Below are 26,175 nucleotides of genomic sequence, written 5' to 3' on the forward strand. Positions count from 1 at the left end.
CATTCAGAAAAATAAAATAAAACATCACAGCACAGGTTGTTGTGGTGGTGCAGGGGCAAAACACAACCTGCGTATTGAGGTCTTAGTCCTCATGCTGGTAGTCGCAGGCTCGATTCCCAGCGTGGTGACATTTACCGTATGTCTATCCCCCTCTCTCATGACCCTCTTTCCTGTTGAACTACTTTCAAATAAAGGTCACTGGAGCCAACTAAACTTTTTTTTAAAAAACATCACAGCACAAAAACTTGACATTTCATCAAGTTTTGAAATGATTTCTCAGATGTACTCACTGTTCACCACTCCACCAGAATAAGCATCTCTGTGCGTAGCGTGAGCGATGCCTCGATGGCCGAGTTCATACGCTTCCTCCACCGTCATGTCTTCCCTGTATCCACTGTCCACCACTCCATAGGCGTAATCATAGAGAACATCCGGCCAGACAGACGAGTCCCATTTTCAACCACATAAAACAGACCAGGACCCTATAAAAGACAATACCGTAAGATTTATTTCTGAAGTAGCCACAATTTTATATCAAAACACAATTTATATTAAACACTAGTTTAATGTTGATTGTACTGACCCTATCTTGGCTTATCTTTAGTGATGAGCTCTATTTCTTTGAGTTCAGAAGCCTGGATTTTGTGATTAATTGTTGTTACCTTTTATGCACTCTCCTTTCTCCTATTCAGAACTATATTTTGATTTTAGAGTTAGTTGAAACTTCTCTCTGCATCACTCCTGTTACCTCATGTGGGACTTTGGTCTGGCTCTGGATTAGTTGATAAACCTCAAAAAAACATATGACAATAGTGACTAAATCTAGGTCTGAAAAGATAAACTTTATTTTATAATAACTCACACAAGCCTACAGGTGAGGTGTGGTTGTTGTTGAAATATGAAGCAGTAATTTGTTCAATGGTTGTTAATGGAGATGCTGTTATGCTGCCAGCTACTGTGTCTTCTTAGAACTCCAGAGAAAATAAATGCACGTTGAAACACCTGTTCTCTTCATCTGTGCGTCCCATCTACCCCTTGATTGCGGCCCTTATGTATTTAATCCCACCTGTGTTCCCTGCTCCTTGTCGTGTCCTTGTCAATACTGTAGTTTGTCGCGTCAGCCTGTTCTCCCCAGCGCCTGTTTTTTGAGTTATTCAAGTTGCTTCCAGTTCTGAGCTCCTAATAGCCTTCTGTTCTCCTGAGCTGCTTGGATTTTTGTATTTCACCATTAAAACCATCATTGCTCAATAACTTGGGTCCACCGCTTCCATCCTCAACATTTCAATCACAAATCATGACAAACATGATGCTGCCCATATTTTACAGAATTGATGAAAGCGTTCCTGTTTTTCCTCCAAATGCAACGATTGTAATTATGGTCAAACAGTTTTATCTTAGTTTCATCAGACCACAGAAGTAAAGGCTTGTTTCTGGCAGCATGGCTTTTCAGTCCATGTCAGTAGAACATATTTCACTGTGGATAATGACTCTATCTAACCAGCCTCAGCCAAATTCTACAGAAGGTCTTTGACTTTTGTTCTGGGGTCAATCTCCACATAAAAGTTAAACACAATGAGTGCTTTGATAAACTGCTGTGTTATGCTTGAATCTAAATGTTTACATTATGCCTGTTCCAACTAGAAGAGGATCTACGCAACTGGTTTAACTGAATTTGTTTCAAATACAAAGCGGAAGATGGTGAACTACCAAGATAAACTGTCTGTGTGGTCCTGTGTGTAGTTATGGTTTGTATATTGACTGTAAACATATGATGCACCACAACTTATCAATCCAAGTGGATTCATAACTGCAAAGCTAACCTTCACCTGAATGGCCATTAGTTTTGTCACCTGATGCATGATCCAGGCTCACTTGCTAAAATAATCACTGCTTTCTAGGTCAATTTTTTAATGATTAGATAATGAAAAATATACTTCAGAAGAAACTTTTTCTTGTTGATACCAAATAAGCTACATGTTCTGCAACATTATTATAGGAAACAAGCATACTTTATCACACGCTTAATAACCTGGCCCATTTGCTCCAGAACTTAAAAACATCTAAAAATATCAAGAGCATACAGTTATACAAATAATGCTTTTCTTTTCCCCATGTGACTTGTCACAGTATTTCAGGAATATTACATGGGCTAATTGCCTTCATGTGGAGGTGTTACACTAATTGCTTAATTTACTTGATTAAGTCAGAGTTGCATCTCACATCAAAGTTTGCATTGAGGTTGAAGGTCAAAAGGTTGATACTGAATCTCACACACAAACCAGCTCATTTTAGAGATATTGACTCCAAATTGTCTTCTGTAGTATTTTATTATCACTGACCAAGTTTTGGTATGTTCATAAGACACATAGTAACTGGAAATGAATAAAACACAGAGCACTTTAGTTTCCATATCCTGTGCTGATGATGATGTGATGAAGGAACTTAGAACATTCCTTCTTTGTAGCGATGAATCAACTCAGACACGTCATCCTTGCAGACCTTTATCCAGCCATCCTCTCGCATGTGGTACACTGGACAAACAAACAAGAATTAGATAACAAAATGCATAAACATATAATCATTCATGCATTGATTATGGGGTTTGTATCATTTGAGGTTGTTTTGTGGATGTGATATGTGTTTATTCAATTGATTTTTTTTAATTCCTTTGTATCTCTCAAGTTGGTTTTACTTTTTTTTTAGCAATACTGGTTCTGTTTCTTTTGTATAAATCACCTCAGGTTAGTGTAAAAAATGTATAAAAATATAATTGTTCTTACAATAATTAAGGAAGTTAACATTCATGAATCTCCAAAGTTAAAAATTAATATGTAATAGTTTTATTAACAGTAAATCACAATTTAAACAACCAAAGTTAATTGTTAATATGTACTCACTGTTGACAACCCCTCCTGAATAAGCGTCTCTGTGTGTAGCGTGAACAATGCCTCGGCGGCCGAGTTCATACGCCTCCTCCACCGTCATGTCCTCTCTGTAGCCGCTGTCCACCACTCCGTAGGCGTAGCTGTTCCCACATCCAGTGGAGAACATGTGGCCAGAGAAACGGGTTCCATTGTCATCCACATAGTAAAGACCAGGACCCTGGAGAACACAAAGGTACTCCATTTATAATTTTAGTTTGATCTTTATTACAAAAAAATTATACAATACTAACTTTGACAAGTAAGTTACTTTATAGGTAATAAATTTAGCCTTCAGTCATAGCTAAATACCATAATTTGATACTCATTTGCCCACCCAGTCAGTATTTAAATAAACAGATTATTTGGTATTAACCCACTAACACAACCAAATTCTCAACCCATGAGATGTAAACAGACTGGATGACAGCTAAGACAGATCTTAACAGGACAAGACAGCGTTTTGAATTGCCTCATTGTTGAAAATGTGTTATATACCAGTAGAAAAAATTGCCTTGCCGAGCATTTTAACAGGACTGATTACTGTCTTGTGAAGTATAAATGTAATTTTAACAAATTGATAGTCGTTGTATTTCCTGTTGACGGTTTTATTGTTTAAACTTTATTCTTTTTAGCAGTACAATTCCTTATTAAGCAACATTAGAAAATTTACCCTCTCCCTCTGTTCAGACCTAATCAATTGGGTCTGATTGCTGGCAAAAATTTGGAACTAATCATGATAATCATGAAACTATTTAAATCTCTTATATTATTCTAAGCACATTTTTTTTCAATAATTCTATCGTGTTTTTTGTAAAGCAGAACTTACTCTAATGGAATATATGCAATATTTTGAAATGTAATCCTTAACTTATGCTACATTTGTTACAAAAATTCTGATATCACCATAGTAAATTAGTAAATAAATTAGTGTCTACTCACTATGTTTTAAATGTCTATGTTCCGCTGATTGGGCAATTTAAGACTCTTCTCTTTCCTTCAGCAAAAGAAAAAACTTCAACTTCCCATAAAACACAGCCACACCTCACCTGTTTGTCCCATCCACAGATCATGCTTCCCATGGAGAGGCCCATGCCTCTGTAGCCCAACATCATGTTTGACAACAGCTTTGATGCAGCGGCCACAGAAATCCTGTGACCGTTTCTCAGCCTGTAGAGCCTACAAAAAGCAAAATCAAACCATTCAACAAGCTAATACCATAGCAAGTAGGTTTCTTCAACGACAACTTGTAATTAACAAAAAATCACCACAGTGCTAAAATCAAAACTACTGAAAGCAGTGCTTTCATTATTCCATCAAAAAATAAATTCAAACGTTCAGAGTAATTGCTTTGATGATACAAAAAGATAATTGTATATAAAAGTACAGCATGATCAAATGTTGCTGTAAAACAAATACAAATAAAACTAATCTGGTTAAATTTAATTAAACATATATGCAAAAACTGGGCCTTTAGCGCCGAATGTGTTCTAGGTTGGTATCTTTTATTTGATTTAAAAATCTATTGTAAATGGATTAGTAATCATACACTAAAGCCTGAATTCTTTCATAAGTAGATAAATGCAGGATTTCTAAAAGTCTCTTAAGTAGGGGAATTTCAGTTGATTTTAGGATTGTGTTTAAAGGCTTGATGTAGCAGTGTTTCCAGCTTGAAGGTAAATTATTTTTAATTTGAATCAAATCAGATGGAATTGACCAATTTCTACTCAAAAAAGCATTGAGAATTTTCTCTCTAGTGTTTAGGACTACTAACACTTCTTTTGATTTTTAATGTTATGTAAGTGGCATGCAACTAAACTCCCAATTTAAATCATTAAAGGTCTAAAACACAAATTAAACATGGCTTACCTGCATTCTTTGGCCAGTAGCCGCTCCCAGTGCTGGCAGTCGGCAGCGCTACCTGACATGGTCCCCAGTAGGTACGAGTTGATTTCTATCACCTTGTTGGCATCCTTTGATGCTGCAGAACAAATATGCATGAGAGTTATCCCCTCATAATAAGACAAACATTCTGTTATGCCCAATTAAATTTGATATGAACTGTTTTACAGTTGAAATAGATTTTATTTTTTTCTTTTCACTATTATTAAATGTGTTGTTTTTCTTTGTTGGAAGATTAAACAAGACTATTTAAGTTTATTCCTGCCAATAATGCTAATTTGTTTCCAATTATTAAGGCACAAATATTGTCCTACAGCTAATATATTCAATAGTTTATAAAATAAAGAGTAACATAACTGTTGTTCTTAATGTTAGGCTGTAAATGTAAAAGCACCAGATAAACAAACCGGTAAAGATTAAGTTTAATAGAGTTTAAGATTTTGGACTCTTGTTATATCAATTTCCGCTGGCCTGGCATCTTATAATTTCCCGACTGGTTCAATGAATTACAATCAATACTGGAAAAGAGAGCTAAGCAAACTATGGACAATCTTCCATGGATATAGAGAGACTCAATTCAACTTGCAGAAGACAATTAGGATCTTCATGGTCTCATTTTTTTTTTTTTTTACCCAGAATTGTCCTGAATCAAATCAAATTATACCTGTACAGGCAATTAAAATAAAAATTGCATCAGGGACTGCTTTTGTGCCTGCTTGATATAAGGCTGGAGTTATCATTGTGTCACTTCACTTCAAAAACAGTTTTCTCTAGAATTAGCTGTAATAACAAAAACTTCAGGTTTTACATTGTGCACATCTCTTTTTCTATGTAAAAATCAATTTAAATTGTATTTGTATGGCACATTTCAGCAGCAAGGCATTTCAAAGTGCTTTACATCATTACAAACTCAAAAACACAAACTCATGCAACATAAAATCAACAATCAAAACATGACATTAAGTCAAGTTCCACCATTAAATCGGTAATTGATTACGTTTCAAATACAATTCTAAACAGGTGGATTTTTAGTTGAGATTTAAGCGAAGTCAGTGTTCCAGCTGCTTCTCCTTAAACACATTTTTATTGATTAAGTAAGAAATATTTTCTATGTTTCTCACATTTTTGGTCTTTTCTTCATCCAACTAAAAACAACAAAAATAAAATGCTTGTTGGTTTGAGATTTAACTTGAAAATAAATATGTTTCTGATTAGCCAGAATGAAAGAAAACCAATCTTTAATTTGTTGTTTAGATGAAAGATAGCGCATACTGATGCTCAAAAAGTTAGCAACTATGAATATTACTGAAATTTTAGAGCTTAAGGTAGAGACAAATGCTTTAAATTTAGTTCATCTTCATGAACTAAAGACAAATATTTTCAAAGTTTGTAAATGGAGTCATTTTGTTTGAGGTCCTAAAACAACCCACTTAATTCAGGCTCATTTGACTCATGACAGGTCAAATATTTTAGGTATTGATGGCACAAGTAACCATAATTGCTTATTCATTGTCTTGCATTTTATTTGTTCTCTTCCTGGTCGACTTTCTTTCTTTCTTTTCATGTTGATGTGAGATAAATGTTACCCAGGTAGTTCCCAGCTGAAGCTCTGGAGTCCACGGCCACGATGACTCCATGCCTGAACTTGAAAGCCAAAGTGGTGGTACCGTGGTTCATCTCAATGCAAACTCCTCCGTCATGGTTGCAGGACTTCAGAAACCCAGAGGGCTGCAACAACAAGGATCAAATCAACAGGAGACACGAAACAACGCAACTAAATAAGTCATGCGATAACATGTCAACAGTGTCACTTTCATAACAAAGTATAATTTTACTCTCCATTAAGAAAAATGTATTTTCAGATACACGTGACGTCACCTTAAAACTAGAGAAACTGAAATAACTCATTACCATAAAACTGACGCTTTGTTTAGGTGTCGTGTAACTTTTTTTTTTTTTGTCTTTTATAAATAGTTGAAGTTCTACTCACGTCCTGGCCCAGAGGGACAGCAAACTCCTGGGTTTTGGTGTTGAAGCTGTAGTGGTTCGGTCGGTCCACAAGCCCAGTCTGACTGAACGGGAGAATCTGCGCTCGGACCTCAGAATGTTTAAAACCGCTCACTTCAAAAAGTGCCATGGTGTCTGAAATACCAGACCTAATTAATCCCTGCAGCTGTTTGATGATTCCTACAAACGCTCTGGAAACAAGAAAGCGTTTGGCGAAGCTGATCAATGATTTCCTTGTACGTGACAAAGAAACTGAAAGTGAAAGAATAAAAAAAGTTTTTTTTATTTAGTCCATTTTTCTCGCTTTTCTCACCAAAAACACTCCATTCACAAGCAACAAAAATAGATCTTAACTCACCGATTGAGTTTGTTTAATAATATACCGTGTCAATATTCCCCGAAATAAAATTAAATGCCTGGAAAATATTAGCCAATAGGAGAGCTTTATTTTATACCACAATCAGTCACTATGAGGAAAGGCAGCAAGGAGGTTTTGGGAAGAAAACTGGACTGAGATTCAGCAAGAGACTTATTACAAAAAAAATATAAAAGCAGTAAATTATTTTAACGTGCATCAAAAATATTTACTTATATATTGAAAAAGTGAATATATGATTAAGTTATTTGATCATAAAAATGAAGGAGGAAAACAACAGTCAATATTACCGTTTTAAAAATGATTTTATTGAAAATGTTCAGCAGCAGAATGCAAATTATTATTATTCATGCCATATTAATTTGTTTCTTTAGTTGTGTAGTTTAGGCAGTGTCCATCTTCTGCACAGCTTCTTGTACAACTTCCAGCTTCAAGTTGACTACTTTTTCTGTCAGGACTGGAGTTGTGCCTGGACGATATCGATATTTAATATTCCTGGGAGAAAGAAAGAGAGAAATGGTTTTGAAATGGTTATTTCCAGCTAAGGTGTCACTCATAATCAGGTTTATGTACAAACTTTTCTTCTTTCTTTTCTACAGATCAGAAAAGAAATGAGGAGTAAATAAATATGTCTCATATCTAGAACTACACACCTCTTGTCCTTGTACTCTGACTCCTGGAAGGGTCGGATGTAGTCCACTCCTTGCTTGGTGATGACACAGATGTCGATGTTATTGCCTGAGCCGAGGTCACTCATGATGCCTGCGTGGATGGAAGCTCGTACCAACTCCTTCGCCTCTTCCAGCTGAGACAGAAAATCAAGAGCAAGACAGAAAGGAACAAATAAACACACAGGTTGAAATGTCACAGTGATTATTTGTTTGATTTTGAAATCAAACAGCAACACTCTCAAAAGCTCTCCACACACTGGCAGGTATCATACTTCTAGATCATGTTTGAACCCATCTTCTAAGATGCCAAGAGCAGCCAGATCACCAGATCCTGTGAATGGAAAGGAAATCCTCCTTACTCAACATCAGTAAGAAATAAAATCTGTGAATTGAAACACGCTGTATAGTCAAATATTATGAAAAAAACAAAATTATTATTTGTGCTGTGCCACATTACATACCCATTGCAAGGTAAGGGACTTTATCTACACTCCCATATGGACCCACAGTGTATAGATGGTTCCCAGTACAGTCCACTCCTCCCAGTATGAGGTTGGCACCAATTTGACCGTGATACCTGGGGATAAAACACTAACTGTGAAACTGACTGAAAAAATTTTGATTTTTTTTTTTTGGCAAAGAGGATCTCGATTTACCATCTCATTCATGTACAGCATGTGTTTACCACTGACCTGTACAGCATGTCCTGCAGTATGTTCACCGCCATGACAACACGAGGGTTTCTCCCGCTGTTCAGGGAGAAGATGGAGAGGTTGGATGACAGAAGCTCTGTGGTTTTCTCTGTGTCTGCTGCTGTTCCTGCTCCACAGCAACTAAAACACAGTGAGAAATTAAGGATTATGACACACAATGAGCGACATGAAGTACCTAGCACTACTGGACATTTTTGATAATAATTAGACAGGAAATAGTCAGAGAGAATAGCAGGGAAATGTCCCAAGGTCAGAAGCAAACCTTGATAACTGTCTCTTTAAATGGAGCATCTGCTCTACCTCTTTTCTCTTTTCATTGTTTTTCATGTAAAATTTCTGAAACTTACTATATATTTGGGGAAATATAATGGATCTTGGCACACATCTTGTCGGCCACCACTTCGCTGGATGTGGCTCGTGTGTCGGCTCCAAGAACGACTCCATCCTGCTCAGCAGAGACAGATGAGACATTAGGACTCGAATACCTGGATTACATCTGAGAGAAGTTAGCAAAAAAAACAACTTTAAAGTGAAAAAAAGTTTCACAGAATTCAGCAACTTAAATGGTTAAGAGAATTGTTTTTAATATTTTAGTTTGATTAAAACTATGCACTGGTTAATTATTAGAAAACTGTTTTGCAAAGGACAAAACTGGGAAGATAAGACATTCCCACTACATACACATTTTACATTGTACATAAACAATTACACTGCAGAAACAATTACTCTATGTTCTAGGATCTGATAATTAATAAATTATTAGCTATATTAGCAGATTTGGAAAGTTTGGAAAGGTCTCATTAGACAGAACAAAATATGCTCAAATTAACCAGATATCAATCTGACTGATTCTGATCACATTGAAAACCTGAATTCACACAGCTGCAGATATCAACTAAAACGTTAAAGGACATCAACCTCAGATGTTCTTGGGTCATAGCTAGAGGTTAAACTCAGGGGTGCTGAAATGTGATGAGTTTACTCAGTAATTAGTCAGGTTTTCATAATGACTCAATGTATAGTCTCTAATAAACAAATATTTTAATGCTGCAGTTTAAACCGCGTTACGCACCTTAAACACAACTCCTGCTATTGTAGTGCCAGTTTTCAGAGGTTTTGGTGTCTGTGCGCCATTAAGGAGGCTCTCTAACGCAGCATTTCTAGAGGGAAACGGAGGAAGCTAGTTAGTGGTACTAGTTACTGATTGTAACCATTTATAACTAGAGCATAGAAGCGTATACACGCCATCACATTGTTGTTGTCAACCTAATAAATAAGCAGGAAAAAGTTAGTTTCACTTTTGATACCGAAGAAAGCCCAGAACATCCAGGTTACTTTTGATTTTATCTTAAATTAACGATTATAAAATACTCTAAAGACAAACAAAGGCCATACCTAATCGCGTTTTCGAAATTGAACCCCGCTGCGGGAGTTTCGAGGACAGTTGACAGCGCCATAGTGGATGTTTCTGCGGCTCCCTGCGCGTCTCGGTGCGCCTGAGGTCGCTGTTCTGTTCTGAGCGTCACGGCTCCTTCCTTTCTTTCGATTTTACAGAGAAAATGGAGAAACACTACACGGACTCAAAAGTCAAAGGAGTCAGCACAGGGGTGAGTAAATCAGGACAGGTTAACTTTTATTCACAATTGATGCAGCATGTTGTGACGGATGACCAGTAACCTTTTTACGTGTGAGCAGGTGAACAGTTTGAGGAGCAGCTCACCTAAAACAACGTGAAACGAATCCGTTCAATATTTAATTATGAATCTTGACAAGTAAACGCCTGACCGTTTTCTTGTAGTTTCTGTAAAATAAAAAACAGGGCTTCAATTCGCGTTTTAGTCTTTTTTCTGTTTTAAAGTATTCAAAGTCAAAACTCCAAGTCCCAGAATTCCTCGCAAACGTGTGCCGCTGCAGAGAGAAAGCGATCCTTAAATTTGCTTCAGCAGGGAGAAAATGTCCCTTATTCATAAATCCTTTCCTTATTATTCATGTATTGATCAAAGCATAAAATTATCACCAGTTTTCTAACTTTTTTGTTTCAGACCACCATCCTGGCTGCAATCTTTGATGGAGGAGTTGTGATTGGGTCAGATTCCAGAGCGTCAATAGGAGGGTAGGCATGTTGTGAATATATGACAAGAATGCTTCTGTTTTACACACATACATTACTGATTCTGGTAGCTCAAAATTTATAGAGAGATAGAAAAAAATCCCCAAACTCTTGGTATATGAAGAGCAGTGGTCCTCAATCCTGATATTCAAGGCTTATAGTTTTTTATTGTCACACTCTTCCTATAAATGAATTTAAAACTTCATGGGACTTTGGTAAGGTAATCATTTGAATGAGGTCTGCTGGAACAGGGACACATATGATGCAGGAATGGCAGGTTTTTTGCATCAATTTGTGGTCCACTGCTCTAAAAGCAGATGAGAGAGTGGATTCATTCAATCTATAGCCAAGCAACATTTTAAAATAAATAAATATCATGTCTATGACAGAACATATTTATATTGAGATTGTTTTCTTTGTAATCAATATATTTACTTTTGACACTATATCATTTTTAGTCCATTTGATTATTCCTTTATCCTGCATGTTTGTTGATCTATGGTTAAATTGAAGACACTCGGTAAATAAAATAAAAAAATCTTCCTCAATTGACAAACTGGACTCCAGTTTCATTCTCAGCGAGATGTAAACAATAATGATGAATATGCTGCATGATCAGTTTTACTGTTCATTTCATAAGCAATAAAATGCATATGAAATGAACAACTGTACTATATAGGCTTTGCTACTTATCAAGCTTTAGTTTAGATTTTCAAATAAATTTAATGCCAAAAAAAGTGGTAAAAAAAGACAGATGAAAAAGTAATACTGGAAATATAAAAAACAATAAAACAAAAATATTCCAACATTAAATATTCCAATTTTCAAACACACTGCATTAACAGATACTGAAATAATAGTTTTATTATAGGCCAGACTAACCTGTCTAAAGATTATTTTGATGTTTTTATTTTATGATAAAGCGTCTTTTACTTTTTTCATCATTTGTTTTTCTAGACTTGTAAATTGTAAAGTTTGAAAAATGTCTGAGGTAATTGGCATTTCTGTGGCTACATCTGATATAAAGTGGCATGAAAGTAAAACATCTTGATAAAAAAATGTTTAACAGAAAGTTAGTCAACATTTGAGTAGAACTGCTGGACTTAAGTGTGAAAACAAGACATATTTTCATGTTTTCTATAAGAGGAGGAATTGTTGTTGTTGTCCCAAAGGCTTTACAGATAAATTATAATGATTTACTTAAATAAATGATGTGGAGAAACTAAACTTGAAGGGGAAAATTATGAAATCTGGTTGAACTGATTTACACTGACAAAATTAACACATTATTCTTATTAGTTTCATGATTGCATTTTTATGCAAAGTATGATCCTAATTCTGAATGAAATGCCTTTCTGTCCTATGATTTTGTTCAGGGATTATGTATCTTCTAAAACCATCAACAAGGTGATTCAGGTTCATGACCGGATTTTCTGCTGCATCGCTGGTTCACTAGCAGACGCTCAAGCCGTCACAAAGGCTGCAAAGTCCCACCTGTCCTTCCACAGGTACTCACACCTAAAAACATTCACAGCATTATGTCCAGTGACAGTTTATGTTGAGAACATTTGATTCTATATTTTCTTTTAATCTTTACCACACAGACACAAACACACACTCAGGTCACAGTTATGTTGTTACTAAGACAGCAGATTTAAGTTTAACCAGGCCACCTGTTAATTTGCTTTGGACGTTAAATACATTGACAATATAACCTTAAATGTTATATTGAGTGGTCATCAACCCTGGTATTCAAGGCTTATTGCTTGAATAGCCTGGTATTCAAGGCTTTCTGACATGTGACAGATGTCATTTAATACAGATATTATATAAAATACGGTACTGCTTACCATATTTTAGTTTTTAGAGGAAAGCAGACCAAGTTGTGACTCTCAATTTTCTGGCTCAAATGTTTTTGTGTCAAATTGCAAATTTGACACAAAAACATTGACAGAAATGCAAAAGTCAGTGTTCATAATTCACCACCTAAACACTGAAAAAAGAGAATGAAGCTCCAAGTTCAGAAAAACTTAAGTTGGAGTTAATTCTGTTTAATGTAATCAAATTAAGTTTGTCAAACCTACTTTACAGTATTTACATTTGTTTAACGTGACAACTTTCTAAACTTAATATATTCACTTGGATAAATGTAATTTATTTCTTGTAGCAAATTAACTCAATTTTTAAAACTTGGGTCACCTGTTTTCTTTTTGCAGTGAACACTGAAGTAACCACCCCAAAAGAAAACAGTTTTAGTTTTAATATATATTATAATATTACATAGAAATTAGCACATTGATTATATAATTGTTATTAACTTCACCTTTTCCAGATTATGTACATCTGTTTATTTCTTTCCTGCTCTCTCTTATTTGTCTCTCGTCTCTTTTTTTGATCTGGAAAAGTGTTCAGATGGAAAGTCCTCCTCTTGTGGTCGCTGCAGCGTCTGTCCTGAAGGACCTGTGTTACAAAAACAAAGAGGAGCTGCAGGCCGGCTTCATGACAGCCGGCTGGGACAGGAAGAATGGACCTCAGGTCCGTCACTGGTGATCGGTGAAAAGCTAATCGCTCACAACCTTCCTACCCCAACTTACACACACACATAAATCCACATTTCCATAAATCAAAATGTAAATATCAAATTATGATGTCATTTAATAAGGAAAAAAAATCTACTGATCTTGTGTGAAAAATGAATTGCCCCCTTCACTTAATAGTTGATTGTTTACCTGTTGGTAGAAAACAGTTGTCAAGTATTTGCAAATCCTGCCAGCATGTTTCCTACATCACTTAGGAGAAATTTTAACTCAACCTAATTACCAGAATTATTTTCAATTCAGACTCACTGGAGTGTTTTCAAGCATGAGGGACTTTCTTAAAGTGAAACCACATCATCTTTCTGAGATTTAAATTTAGACTTTGTCTAGGCCATTCCAAAGTTTCCATTATTTTAACCCATTTTGTTCAAATGGTGTTTTTCTGCCATCTTTTGGATCACTCGCCTGCTGCTCAACTCAAGTGTTCTAGAACTCAAAGTCACATCTAATGGCCGAGTTCCCTCCTTCAGGATTTTCAGGGCGAGAGCACATTTCCAAAAAGTCTTCAGCAGTGGTTTGGGCTGGGAACTGTCAAAAATGGTGTATTTCCCCCCAGTCTCTTTTTCTTAGTGTTGAATCCTTAACTACAACCTTAACTGAGTTAGTGAGGCGTGATGTGCTTTAGATGTTATTCTGGATTCTTTTGTGACCTACTGGTTGGATGATTTATGCACTTTGAGTCAATTTAAACTTTGTTTACAAAATAATACAGTACATTATAGTTAAATTATGATTTGTCAACTGGGAGGAGGGTCATTTTGTTGTCACACAGGACCAGATTGTCATGTCTCATATCTCTGTACTAAAAGCCAAATGCAGAAAGTGAAGACTGAAGCATTTTAATACTGAAACAACTCACAGAACCAAGAGTAGAAACTAAATCCACATAGAATAAATTACAAGAAAAAACTGAGGCACACAAAAGGAAGAAGCTTATGGGAACCTCATAATGACAATAATGAAATAAAAAAATCCAAACACATTGAGACTCAAAAACACAATATCCATGAACTGACACAGGTTGGTTTGCATAACTTTCTTTCTTAAATAAAAGGAATCCTAATGTAATTTATCTTTCTGTTTGACAATAAAAGTTACTTCATGACCTGAAAGTTTCAGTGTGGCAAAGGAGCAAAATAGAATAATAGCAGGAAAGTTCTACTTACCAGCAGTATACTTAGCTTCACGTCTGATATTTATGTTCCCTCTGCAGGTTTATGTTGTGGCTCTGGGTGGGATGTTACTCAATCAGCAGGTTACCATCGGCGGCTCAGGAAGCACCTACATCTACGGATACGTTGACGCTAAATACAAACCCAACATGACCAGAGAGGAATGTGTGCAGTTTGCCACCAATGGTATAGTTTACTGATTCAGTTCCTATAGCAATTTACTTTGAATTTGTAACAGAGTGCCTTTCAAAATTTTAAGTTTGGTTGGTAGCTGCAGCTTAATTCTTTAAAAAATAATGTGATAACATAAGACAGAAGAAAAGCTAATGCTTAGTGAAAGATCAAAATTTATATATTTCAGAAAATGATGGATGCTGGAGATGATTCATAAGCAAGGGAATCAGAATGTATCCTACATGTTTTAACCTGAATCAAACTGGTTGATGTTATTACTGTATTATCAGTACTTCATGCCTGTTGAACCTGACCTATGTATTTCCTCTTTTCACTCCGCAGCTCTTGCTCTGGCGATGGGGAGGGACAACGTCAGCGGAGGTGTTGTTCACCTGGTGGTGATCACAGAAAAAGGGGTGGAGCATGTTGTTGTACCTGGAGACAAACTGCCACAATTCCATGATGAATAAACAATTTTTTATGATTTAGTTTTACATACATGTTTGAATTTTTGGAATGATCTCTTAGAATTACTCATTTGTTCTGTTTAGATATTGGCTACAAGGAAAAACTTTCCATTTCATGTTAGGTGAGCAAGCTTAGTGTCATTTAAGTAAAAAATTGGGGATCTTGTGTGAAAGACAGGTGTCTCTGTTGTTTAATAAGTGACAGTTGAGTCTATGAAGAAAAAAATCAATTCCATTTGAATACATATCTTTATCCAAGAAAATAAAGCATTTTTTCCAAGACCTCGTGCTTTTTAATTTTTTTTTATTTTTTTATTTTTTTTTTACCAAATATACAATCATTATTTCTATTAATATCTTGATTGCACTACAATTTAAATAAGCTAAAATATTATTTTTGAGAGAATTGATGTATTTTATGTACTAAATTCAGCAAACTCTTTAAAATGTTGCACATTAAAGCTCAGGGAGTGCTGACTGGTTTACAAAGCAGAACTGTTTTAACTTTCAATTTCGTTTTAGCGCAGGAAAAAATGGAGTCTGTCTGATGTTTTAATAATGGAATGGTGTGCAACTTAAATTGCTTTTGAGCGTTACATATCATTTTCTAAAACAAGTGAACCGCTGCAAACAGGGGCTGCTCCTTGCGCGTCAGTGTGAGAATCAGCTTCTTGGTAAATTACACTAATCCAGTTCGGCGTCGTCGTTAAAAAGAGTCTGCCATGTTGGGAGAAACGGAGCCACAGTGGTTGTCTGAAGAAGTGAAAACTGGGGTAAGTAAACGACTTTTGACAGCTTATATTTGAGAAGCTTCGTTAAGGGCAAAGTGAGCTGCTCGTTTTACGCATTTTAACACCACGTAGGTTTCACACAACAGTCCGACTGATTTAACAACATGCAGTTGTTCGGGGTATGTGTTTCTCATACACGCACCACCATATCATGTGAACGCAGAGCATTTTTTCTCATACATGTAGAAAATTTGCAGAACAGTCAGTGGAGCAGGACTTTCAGCAAAGATATATTGTAGGGGTACAGCCAAAGAGAGGAGAAGGGGTTAAAACCCACTTTGTTTTTGTACTACATCAGCATTTATTACTTATGTAAAGTTACAATGAAGAGGCATTCTTCTTTGAACACTTGCTCTTTTTTCTGATTCCAGACAACCATCATTGCTATAGAGTTCAATGGAGGCGTCGTATTAGGGTCTGACTCCAGAGTGTCTGCTGGGTGAGTTAGTGCTCAGGATCATGAGGTGCATCAAACTAAATATCACTGAAAAGCTGACTTAATTTGGTACTTTTACTGAAATAATCTGTATTATAGGTACATTGCTCACTGATTTAATTCTTATTTTATGATTACTCTTACTTTAATGGATTACAGCCAGGGTCAGATTTACAGGGATGTCATTCCCTGTGCTGAAGACAATTTTGATACCCCATCCACAAAGGAAAAATTATTACATGAAAATTATAGTATATTAATAAGTAGTCCTATACATCAGGAGGCATCAACTGATTTAGTATGTTCCCTAGCTTCATGTTGTTCCTAAAATATTTTTACTATAACTTCATAATTTTCAGATACTTTAGTATTGTTTATATTTATAAAAGTCCCAAAATATTTGTACAAAGTTAATTCATTAAAACATCTGCGAGGGTCCCTTTCAGGCTTTTCTAAAATCTGGCCCAACTTTATGAAAGCCTAACATTCAAAAGACCTGCAGGATATTTATTTACCATGGAGCATCATTTTGTATTAATTACTGCAATAATGAGGTGATGCATGGAGTCTGTCAGCCTGTGGATCAGCTGAGGTGGAATATAATCCCTAATAGTGTTAAACAACTTTGCAGGTCATCTGCATTGTTGGATCTAGTGTTTCTAATTTTTGTCTTGATAACTCCACATGTAGGATTGCAGGCTAATTTTGTGGCCAACCAAGCCTATTTGGTTTACTTTTCAAAAAATTTTGGAAAATGAGCTTTTTAGGTACTTAAACGAATATCATAAATTTATCTTCTCCATTTTAACAGATTATATACCAGTAATAGTTAATGTCTGCTGATTTTATCTCATCTCCTCTTCCAGGGAGTCGGTGGTTAACAGGGTGATGAATAAATTGTCTCCACTTCATGATAAGATATATTGTGCCCTGTCAGGATCTGCAGCAGATGCTCAAACAATTGCTGAGGCAGTCAACTACCAGCTCGATGTCCACAGGTAAATACTATTCATTCTAAAACATACCTGCAAACGATCTAAACAGAGAAACAGATGTTGTACAAGCAAAATACTCACCTTGCCTTAATTTACATAAAAATCAAAGGATTTATTTTTTTTATTGTTGTTTGGCATCCTTTGTCTTGCTGGACTGTGGCTTATTTGTCATAAAAACTGCTTTCATGTATTGTGGATTTTAGAACAATATGTTCATGTGAGAAAAACTTGGGTATCACTAAGTTCGAAATAGATGGTCGGGATCAAATCTGGAATAGGTACCATGGGCGGAAATCAAAGGGGGCTGAGTGGGGTCCGGATCCCCCAATCTTGGAAAAGTCTAGAACTGTCGCCCCAAAGAAATCATAAAACAAACCTTTGTATTTAAACAATATCAATATGAAAAGGCAATAGAAACAAAGAACTAAATAAATCTGCCATTCATCTAAGAAAAAAATTAAGAATGAATTTTTATGTCCCCGGCTATTATCTGAACATGACCAACATATATCTGAAATGAGAAGCTAGCTGTTAGCTGTGGCTCTGCAGCACAAATAAAAAAGCCCTCTAGTCAGTAAATACTTAAAGAAAAATACGTGCTACACATTTTATTTACTTAATAAGAAGAAATACATTAACAATAAAAATCAGGCTGCAGTTTGTTATTTTATTACTTTGCTGAATCATGATAAACTGCCACGTTGAGCCTGAGTCAGACTAGCTAAACTGGCTACATTGCTTCCATAGACTTAACTCTTTTTTCTGTCAAAGGTAGCCAATATTTCAATTGTATTTAGCTCTTGAACTCTTACTTTAATAAGAAGAGTTTGAAGGGTCTGAGCATTACCACTAGCTGACAGCTCTGTAGCAGAGCAGTAGTTATTCCAAAGCAGCTGACAGTAAAAAAAAAAGTATGTCTTTGTTGCTTATTGTATTCAACGTAGAGCCTTTAGAACCACAAAATAAAATCTTAATATTTTTCTATAAAACTTGGTGCTGATCCTCAAGTTTAAGTTATGCTACTTCCTATCAATTTCTACATATTTCCAGGACATGGAAAAACAAAAACAAAAAAAGATTTAAAGCAACTTAAATTAATTTAAATTATTAAATTAAATAACACATAACTTCTATTAAGAGCTACTGCAATACATCAATATTTATGAGGAATTTTATTTAGTGAACTTACTCATTAAAACTTGATTTTTATTATTTTAGTCAGAGCCTTACGTTTTTGTAAAGGTGTAGCAGTGATTAGATCTGTGACTCTGTCAATATTATGTGTTTTGTCAGTATGGAAATAGGAGAAGACCCGAAGGTTCGATCAGGTGCCACTCTGGTGAGGAACATTTCATACAAATACAAGGAGGAGCTGTCAGCTCATCTCATTGTCGCAGGCTGGGACAAAAAAGATGGAGGACAGGTTGGTGATCTGATGGCATTTGGTACAACATGAGTTTATTGTAACACTGCCACTTAATTTTTACTGATTACACTCAGTTGCATTCAATGTAACACTAATCTAGTTTTTTTATTATCATTATTTTTTTTTGCAGGTTTTTGCCACCCTGAACGGGCTTCTGACCAGACAGCCTTTCGCTGTTGGCGGCTCAGGCAGCTCCTATGTTTATGGATTTGTTGATGCTGAGTATCGAAAAGGAATGAGCAAAGAGGAGTGCCAGCAGTTTGTGGTTAACAGTAAGTTATTACTGTTGCTGTGTTACAAAAATGTTATTTTCATTTTATAATTATAACGGTTTGAGATGAAGAAATTACTGAATGTCCAGTTTCACCTGTCAAATTGTTTTTTGCTCTTCTTCCCTTCCTCCAGCTCTCTCTTTGGCCATGAACCGTGACGGCTCCAGCGGTGGCGTGGCCTACTTGGTCACCATTGATGAACACAACACAGAGGAGAAAGTCATTCTGGGAAATGACCTACCAACTTTCTTTGATCAGTGATACAGCTGTCTTTCTCAGCACAGCAATAAGTGTACTGTTGACATTCATTATAATAATAAAAAATAAAACTCATTCTCATCTCTTTACTTATTAAAACAAATGTATCTCATTTGATTAAGGGGAGAAAAAATGGATTTAAGTTGGTGTATTTCACTGAAGAGTTAAAGCTTAACTGAGCATCTACTTCTTTTCACCTTGTTAAAAGCTGATATTCACAATAAAATATCTGTAAATTGTATTTAAATAGCTTCACCACGTTATTATTCATTATTTTGTAATTTTCATCTGTGTACTATATTTTGTTTATGACCATTCTGTAGGTTTTGTCTAAAACCTTTCTTATTTTGGGGTTGGCTTCTATTTTATTTTATTAAATTTAGTGGTCTATAAAAATGTCCCCCAAACTTATGCCAAGTTATAAATATGGATATATAAAACAGATAGAGTAGCAGAGTTAGTATGTTCAGTTTAAACTCCCATCTTTATTAAATATTAAAAAGGCTTCTCAAAAATAATATATATTAATAGTTCAGCAAATCTGGACAATTTAATGGTGATTGCAGAAGAAAATAATGATTAGTTGGTGACCTTCATTATTTAGCCCTTCACTGTATTTACGGGAAACCCCTAAACTTACCAGAAAATGAAACTGAAAGCGCTGAGAGTTCTGCAGTTCTGCAGCAGAGCAGGTTATATGAGGACGTTTGCAGCTGAAACATGGCAGGAAAAGACCGAACAACAATTCACAAAGTCTTCGCTTTGACTTTAGCAGTTTTTGTTGATCTTTCTTTATTTTACGCAGCAGGGTTTGTTGGGATTCACAGAGTTTTGGGACATTTGGCGCATCTGTGGCTTTCAGCAGCTCTGCGATGGTCAGCAGTTACTATCACATCTCTGCTGGTTCTGGGAGACCCGAACCCGCTGCTGGTCCGGTTCATCACAGCCTACAGTCTGCTTCCAGCGGTGTATGGCACCGGAACCAGGGTTCTGTACCGGGAGCAGAGCCCGTGTGGGCCGGTGGCGGATCTTCGCTGCTGGCTGATGTTCGCCGGAGCTTCGCTCGGAGCGGCGCTGTTCTGGGAGATCACCATCCCGGACAGCGACGAGGAGGCTGGGGGGAAGGAGCAGAAACACAAGTCCAGGGTTCTGTTCATGAGGGTCGTCCATCTCTTCAAACCCGACTATCCCAAGCTGTTTGGAGGCTTTGTGTTCCTGTCGCTGGCAGTAATCTGTAAGCCAAGAGATTATTCTGCTCTTACATACATGTGTGTGCATGCATGTTTGCATGTGTGATATGTAAACACAATTGTTCGTGTTTCAGTAAAATTATTCTTCATAGTTTTAAAACTACTGACAATGTGTAGTGCACATTTTCAAATAATTTCAAATATTTACTTTTTGCAAAAACAAACGAAAAAAACTGTTTGTTTTCAACCCAAAGCAACAAAAAAGTTAATTGACTATTTTTTAAACAAAGTAACATAAATATCCGTGATTATCTCCTACTACTACTGAGCAACCTGGTGTTTCACTACTTTACTTGGTACAGTGATAGGTGCTTGAGTGGGATTTTTGCATGAAGTAGGAGGGAGTGGATATCATGCATGTGGCATGCTGACTTGACAAAAAATGCTATATTTTTCCCTATCTTATTTGTAGTATGTTGTACATACTGAGATATTTTGTCTGAATTGTTTCCTATGAAAATAAATAAACATGTTTGTTTCTTCTCAGGTGACATGTTCATCCCATTCTACACAGGCAGAGTCATTGACATCCTGGGAAGTCACTACAAACAAAGTGAATTCCTCAAAGCCCTCATCTTCATGGGCATATACTCTATAGGAAGGTATTCAGCAATGCTTTCTCTCCAAATCCACTCTTCCCATGCATCTATGTAATGTCTTCCGGTAATTCAACCTCTGTTTCTGTCTCATTGATCAGCTCTATTAGTGCTGGCTGCAGAGGAGGCCTCTTAATTTGTGCCATCAATTCATTCGCATGCAGAATCAAAGTTAAACTGTTTGACGCTTTGACCAAGCAAGAGATTGGATTCTTTGAATCTATAAAAACAGGTAACCCTGTCAAATGATAAACCACCATACATATAACATCAACAGTTTGATATAATGACAATAGGCTCTTAATTTCTGTTACAGGTGAGATCACGTCCAGGTTGTCTAGAGACACCAACCTGACAGGAAGGACAGTGTGTCTGAATGTTAATGTGCTGCTGAGGACATTTATGAAAACGATAGGAATGATCTCCCTGATGATGAGTCTGTCATGGAAGCTAACATTCCTGGTACTGATGGAAACCCCCATAACTGGACTTATACAGAACATCTATGACACGCACTATCAGGTAAGAGCAAAACATTAAGAACTGTTATTGGATTTACAGCCTTGTATACATTATTCATGTTAATCAGCACAGTAGATCACACTGTATACTGGATTTTAGTGTTTAATATTGATGTAGATTTATAAGAAGCAAAAAAGTATAAAAAAAATTTATTTTAACCTCAGTATGTTTTTCTATATATGTATCAGCAGGCACATCACAGTATGCAGATTAAAAAGACAAACTGCTGTAATTACAATTTGGGGAAGTGTATAAAATATGAAAAACAAATTAAAACTAACCTGTGTCGAAACAGAATGACCCTTAAGTTGTAAAAATACAAACAGATTTTCTTTAGATTTCTGGATATGTCACTTCATTATGTGGATCAAATTGATTTAAAAGAATAGTAACAGAAGATTAAACATGATTCCACAATACTGTCTAACTGGCTCTGAATTATATTCAGCAAAATAGATAGTTCAAATTGCATTAGAGCCACTTTAATGAACAAAGAATGTCAGATTAAATCACCCTGTTGTTTTGTTTTGTTTTTATAAAAACCGTGCTGATAATATCATAAGACATTCTGAAATGAGTCTCAGTTGGAAGTGTCATCAACATTAAGTCTAGTTATGTTGTTCCTCATTATTTATTGTAACATATGTAAATATTAATATTTTATGTCTTACTGAAATGCAGGGTCTTTTCTCCAACTTTATTTTCTCCTCAGACGTTGTCCCAGGAAATGCAGGACTCAATGGCTCGCACAAATGACTCTGCCAATGAAGTTGTCTTTGGTATTCGTGTGGTTCGAAGTTTCAACACAGCACAGCATGAAGCTGATCGTTATGATAAACGATTAACAGAAACACAGTCACTGAAGAATCGTCGTGACACTGTTCGTGCTATTTACCTGCTTGCACTTAGGGTAAGAAGTTTCTTTTAATTTATCCGAGGACGTCATACAGCTTATGTGACATATCCTGTTGATGTGTGTCTGTAGTTGACAGGTTTGGCAATGCGGGTCTTCATTTTGTACTATGGCAGACTCTTCATCCAAATGGGACAGATGACGACTGGAAACCTGGTTTCCTTCATTATTTACCAGTCAGACCTGGGAGACAACATCAGGGTCGGTGTTCTGTAGAGCTTCTAGATGATATTTATGATATCTAACATATACTTGTATTATATACTGCTTTAATGTTTAAAATAACACTGACAAAAAAATGTTCATAAAGTTGATACAGTTTTTATTTTTTGGTCACAAACTATGAAAAATACTTTGTTGGCAAAATATTTCATACAATGTGTCTCTTGAATATCAGATTTATTTAATAAGCAAGCACATGCATTATGCTCTATAGATGAATCCTTTCTACTATATTATTGTTTTAAAGTGCAGAGATTCATTCAAATAAAAATTGGAAATAAGCTGAAACAATCTTAGAGCTATTAGATTATCTATTGTGTGACATTTGGGGCCCAAACTATTTCTTCTCACATCAGAGAGTTTGTTTTCTTCCAGACTCTTACATATATCTTCGGTGACATGCTGAACTCTGTGATGGCTGCTGGGAAAGTCTTTGAGTACCTGGACAGAAAACCTCAGATCAGCACAGATGGAAAACTGAAACCAGATCAGCTGGAAGGACGCGTCAACTACTGTGGTCTGAACTTCGCTTATCCTTCCAACCCTGGGAAAACTGTACTGCAGGTGAGAAAAACTATGATTTTTAGAAAGTCATGTGGCCATTTTAACACAGCCGATAAAGAAAATGATCAGTTTCAATATTGCCGTCATATTGTTGTGTTTTATCCGTCTCTGTTTTTGCCTCAGGACTTTAGTCTGGAGTTGAAGCCAGGTCAGGTGACCGCTCTGGTTGGTCCATCTGGAGAAGGAAAAAGTACCTGTGTGAGTCTCTTACAGCGATTATATGAGCCTCAAGATGGAGAAATATTGCTGGATGGAGAACCACTGAAATCCTACGATCACCATTTCTTCCACAAGAAGGTATTTTTTAAAAAGTCCTCTTTTTCTGTTCAAAAATAATTTTAAATGTATTAAACTGGAATAAATAAATCTTCTGTATTTTCCTTGTATATGTGAAGATTGTTACTTACAAAATCTGAAATAAATATATTTAACAGATAGCAGTGGTGAGCCAGGAGCCCGTCCTCTTCTCTGGATCCATCAGAGATAACATCACTTATGGACTCACTGACTGTTCACAAGAGAAGATTGAGGAAGCAGCACACAAAGCCAACGCCCATGAATTCATTCAGCAACTAGAGAAAGGCTACGACTCAGGTAAACCGGTCTGACTTCATCTCATCCTGTTTACATGGCTGAGTGCAAGCAAGACATATTTTAAATTTGGTGGCAGTTAAAATAAAACCAAAAAAACTTGAATGAGCAAAAAATAAAAAAAATAATTCTATGGACATATCTGAGAAAAAAGTTAGGCTGTATTGTTTCGCAGTGTTAGCGACACTTTAATTTTTTTTATTTGTTTGGATTTTGACATTGAATAAATGAATCTCAGTTCTAATTGATCTTTTTTACTTTAACAGAGGTGGGTGAGAGCGGCGGCCAGTTATCTAAGAGCGAGAGGCAGCGGATCGGCATCGCCCGCGCTCTGGTCAGAGAGCCCAAAATCATCATCCTGGATGAAATAACCAGCTCTCTGGATGCTGAGAGCGAAAACAAGGTATGGTGTGATTCATGGGAATTTTACTCCTTCATAGGGCCATATTGGCATGGATAGGCTAATATTTTAAAACAGATTATTTTATTTCACCATCTGAAACCATTTTTGACCATAAAACCTAAATTATTGCACACAAATATAATATTACATAATTTGAGCTATTCACACAATGAACCTGTGAAATATCTTGTTTTTTCTTTTGTCTTTTTCTAGATGAAAGTAGACTAAATGGTATGCATAAAATATTAAAACGATATTTGTTGATTGAATTGCTTATTTGTGATTGACATTGTGCAGGTTCTGCAGGGCCTGGCCAGCTGCCCCAACCAGACCCTGCTGGTGATCGCTCACAGACTGAAGACCATCAAGAATGCGAATCAGATAGTTGTGGTTAAAGGAGGTAAAGTGGAGGAGAAAGGGACCCACAAGGAGCTGATGGAGCTGCAGGGGAGCTACCATAAACTGATAAATGAGCTTTTTGACGATACAAACTCACCAGAGTGAACTACTGTAAATTATCTCTGCTGAAACTATAACCTAATGTCAGGTGAAAGAAACGTTTTCTACGCCTGCTGTGTAATAGATATTTTTGTATATAGTGAGTTTAGATAGTTTTTGTACAGACATTAAAGATGTTTTTAAAGCTTTTTATTTATTTTAAGGATTTAATCATAAAATGAAAGTGTCTTTTGTCAGATCTTTGTTCATGATCTAATTTTCTGATTCATGTTCTGGGAAATTATTGACCCAACAGGTGAATGTTGTTGCTATAAATATTCATTTATAATCAGAATGGCCAAAGGTTGCTTTGTGGTTGGTACGTCTCAAATAAAAGATTAATCAACACCTGAACTGCTTTTTACAATGTCTTTGTTTAAAGTCTGTTTCATTTTTTTATTTCATATTTATAAAAATATTTTGCCATATCTTAAGACTTACAGAGAATAAACTATAGAAAAATGAGCTCAAAGTAACACTTATTTTATAAATAAGAACAAAAACTGCTGAAAAGAAACAATATTAAGTACATAAAGACATCTGTCTGTTGTCTTCAGGTCCAGTGACATCTCTGGGTTTCATCATAATTCAGACTTTAAAGATTCTGTAAGCTCCACAATCTGTTCACTGTTGCTGCAGTGAAGCCAAAAGTGACTGGAGATTTAGGTTTAAAGTGATCTTTTAGTTTTACAAATGTTTTTATTTTGTCTCGGCCACTTACAGTTGTGGTCAAAAGTTTACATACACTTGTAAAAAACAATGTCATGGCTGTCTTGAGTTCCCAATAAGTTCTACAACTCTTATTTTTCTGTGATAGAGTGATCAGAACACATACTTGTTTGTCACAAAAAACAGTCAAAGTTTGGTTCTTTCATAAATTTATTATGGGGTTGTTGAAAATGTCACCAAATCTGCTGGGTCAAAAATATACATACAGCAACATTAGTATTTGGTTACATGTTCCTTGGCCATTTTCACAGCAACTAGGCGCTTTTGGTAGCCATCCACAAGCTCCTGGCAAGCTTCAGGTCGAATGTTTGACCACTCTTCTTGACAGAATTGGTGCAGTTCAGCTAAATGTGATGGTTTTCTTGCATGAACCTGTTTCTTTAGCACTGTCCACATGTTCTCAATGGGGTTCAAGTCAGGACTTTGGGAAGGCCATTCTAAAACCTTTATTCTAGCCTGGTTTATCCATTCATTTACCACTTTTAATGTGTGTTTTGGGTCATTGTCCTGTTGGAACACCCAACTGCCCCCAAGACCCAACCGTCGGGCTGATGGTTTTAAGTTTTCCTGCAGAATTTGGAGGTCATCCTCCTTCTTCA

The 26,175-nt window shown here is 36.1% G+C and overlaps 5 protein-coding genes across 5 annotated transcripts; 3 read left to right on the plus strand and 2 right to left on the minus strand.

Annotated features, from left to right (window-relative positions):
* Positions 1–2,308: 2,308 nt before the first annotated feature.
* Positions 2,309–7,099, minus strand: psmb8a (proteasome 20S subunit beta 8A). Its single transcript, XM_055055250.1, has 6 exons — positions 6,814–7,099; positions 6,410–6,551; positions 4,791–4,902; positions 3,971–4,100; positions 2,898–3,102; positions 2,309–2,531 (listed from the first exon to the last, which is right to left on the minus strand). The coding sequence occupies exons 1-6, from the start codon at positions 6,958–6,960 to the stop codon at positions 2,443–2,445; spliced, it is 825 nt and encodes a 274-aa protein (XP_054911225.1). The 5' UTR covers positions 6,961–7,099; the 3' UTR covers positions 2,309–2,442.
* Positions 7,100–7,492: 393 nt separating this feature from the next.
* On the minus strand, positions 7,493–10,117 carry psmb13a (proteasome 20S subunit beta 13a). The gene is made up of 8 exons (XM_055055249.1): positions 9,986–10,117; positions 9,663–9,750; positions 8,938–9,035; positions 8,570–8,710; positions 8,339–8,454; positions 8,150–8,208; positions 7,860–8,011; positions 7,493–7,701 (listed from the first exon to the last, which is right to left on the minus strand). The coding sequence occupies exons 1-8, from the start codon at positions 10,045–10,047 to the stop codon at positions 7,590–7,592; spliced, it is 828 nt and encodes a 275-aa protein (XP_054911224.1). The 5' UTR covers positions 10,048–10,117; the 3' UTR covers positions 7,493–7,589.
* On the plus strand, positions 10,065–15,392 carry psmb12 (proteasome 20S subunit beta 12). Its single transcript, XM_055055252.1, has 6 exons — positions 10,065–10,197; positions 10,633–10,703; positions 12,077–12,208; positions 13,106–13,235; positions 14,511–14,655; positions 14,986–15,392. Exons 1-6 carry the CDS (start codon positions 10,150–10,152, stop codon positions 15,111–15,113), a joined length of 654 nt encoding a protein of 217 aa, XP_054911227.1. The 5' UTR covers positions 10,065–10,149; the 3' UTR covers positions 15,114–15,392.
* Positions 15,393–15,621: 229 nt separating this feature from the next.
* On the plus strand, positions 15,622–19,363 carry psmb9a (proteasome 20S subunit beta 9a). Its single transcript, XM_055055253.1, has 6 exons — positions 15,622–15,883; positions 16,273–16,340; positions 17,204–17,335; positions 18,626–18,755; positions 18,889–19,030; positions 19,164–19,363. The coding sequence occupies exons 1-6, from the start codon at positions 15,833–15,835 to the stop codon at positions 19,289–19,291; spliced, it is 651 nt and encodes a 216-aa protein (XP_054911228.1). The 5' UTR covers positions 15,622–15,832; the 3' UTR covers positions 19,292–19,363.
* A 606-nt stretch (positions 19,364–19,969) lies between these two features.
* tap2a (transporter associated with antigen processing, subunit type a) lies at positions 19,970–25,201 on the plus strand. The gene is made up of 11 exons (XM_055055221.1): positions 19,970–20,522; positions 21,026–21,140; positions 21,236–21,366; positions 21,451–21,656; positions 22,369–22,566; positions 22,642–22,770; positions 23,167–23,355; positions 23,479–23,652; positions 23,790–23,949; positions 24,213–24,349; positions 24,647–25,201. Exons 1-11 carry the CDS (start codon positions 20,009–20,011, stop codon positions 24,851–24,853), a joined length of 2,160 nt encoding a protein of 719 aa, XP_054911196.1. The 5' UTR covers positions 19,970–20,008; the 3' UTR covers positions 24,854–25,201.
* Positions 25,202–26,175: the final 974 nt, after the last annotated feature.

Source organism: Poeciliopsis prolifica, unplaced genomic scaffold (assembly GCF_027474105.1).
Source record: "Poeciliopsis prolifica strain line A6 unplaced genomic scaffold, Auburn_PproV2 SCAFFOLD041, whole genome shotgun sequence".
NCBI classification, from domain to species: Eukaryota; Metazoa; Chordata; class Actinopteri; order Cyprinodontiformes; family Poeciliidae; genus Poeciliopsis; species Poeciliopsis prolifica.

What these genes read in the sequence shown, in the direction of transcription:
- psmb8a (XM_055055250.1), bottom strand. Translation starts at nt 6,960, where the DNA reads ATGGCACTTTTTGAAGTGAGCGGTTTTAAACATTCTGAGGTCCGAGCG. An exon ending in CTGTCCCTCTGGGCCAGGAC is followed by an intron (nt 6,552 to 6,813) that starts GTGAGTAGAACT and finishes TTGTTGTTGCAG; the next exon opens with CCCTCTGGGTTTCTGAAGTC. An exon ending in TCTGTGGATGGGACAAACAG is followed by an intron (nt 3,103 to 3,970) that starts GTGAGGTGTGGC and finishes TGTGTTCTCCAG; the next exon opens with GGTCCTGGTCTTTACTATGT.
- psmb13a (XM_055055249.1), bottom strand. Translation starts at nt 10,047, where the DNA reads ATGGCGCTGTCAACTGTCCTCGAAACTCCCGCAGCGGGGTTCAATTTC. An exon ending in AATTTCGAAAACGCGATTAG is followed by an intron (nt 9,751 to 9,985) that starts GTATGGCCTTTG and finishes GTTTCCCTCTAG; the next exon opens with AAATGCTGCGTTAGAGAGCC. An exon ending in TATATTTCCCCAAATATATA is followed by an intron (nt 8,711 to 8,937) that starts GTAAGTTTCAGA and finishes ACTGTGTTTTAG; the next exon opens with TTGCTGTGGAGCAGGAACAG.
- psmb12 (XM_055055252.1), top strand. Translation starts at nt 10,150, where the DNA reads ATGGAGAAACACTACACGGACTCAAAAGTCAAAGGAGTCAGCACAGGG. An exon ending in TCCAGAGCGTCAATAGGAGG is followed by an intron (nt 10,704 to 12,076) that starts GTAGGCATGTTG and finishes GATTTTGTTCAG; the next exon opens with GGATTATGTATCTTCTAAAA. An exon ending in ACAGGAAGAATGGACCTCAG is followed by an intron (nt 13,236 to 14,510) that starts GTCCGTCACTGG and finishes TTCCCTCTGCAG; the next exon opens with GTTTATGTTGTGGCTCTGGG.
- psmb9a (XM_055055253.1), top strand. Translation starts at nt 15,833, where the DNA reads ATGTTGGGAGAAACGGAGCCACAGTGGTTGTCTGAAGAAGTGAAAACT. An exon ending in GACTCCAGAGTGTCTGCTGG is followed by an intron (nt 16,341 to 17,203) that starts GTGAGTTAGTGC and finishes CTCCTCTTCCAG; the next exon opens with GGAGTCGGTGGTTAACAGGG. An exon ending in ACAAAAAAGATGGAGGACAG is followed by an intron (nt 18,756 to 18,888) that starts GTTGGTGATCTG and finishes TTTTTTTTGCAG; the next exon opens with GTTTTTGCCACCCTGAACGG.
- tap2a (XM_055055221.1), top strand. Translation starts at nt 20,009, where the DNA reads ATGGCAGGAAAAGACCGAACAACAATTCACAAAGTCTTCGCTTTGACT. An exon ending in CTTTGAATCTATAAAAACAG is followed by an intron (nt 21,367 to 21,450) that starts GTAACCCTGTCA and finishes TTTCTGTTACAG; the next exon opens with GTGAGATCACGTCCAGGTTG. An exon ending in AGAGAAAGGCTACGACTCAG is followed by an intron (nt 23,950 to 24,212) that starts GTAAACCGGTCT and finishes TTACTTTAACAG; the next exon opens with AGGTGGGTGAGAGCGGCGGC.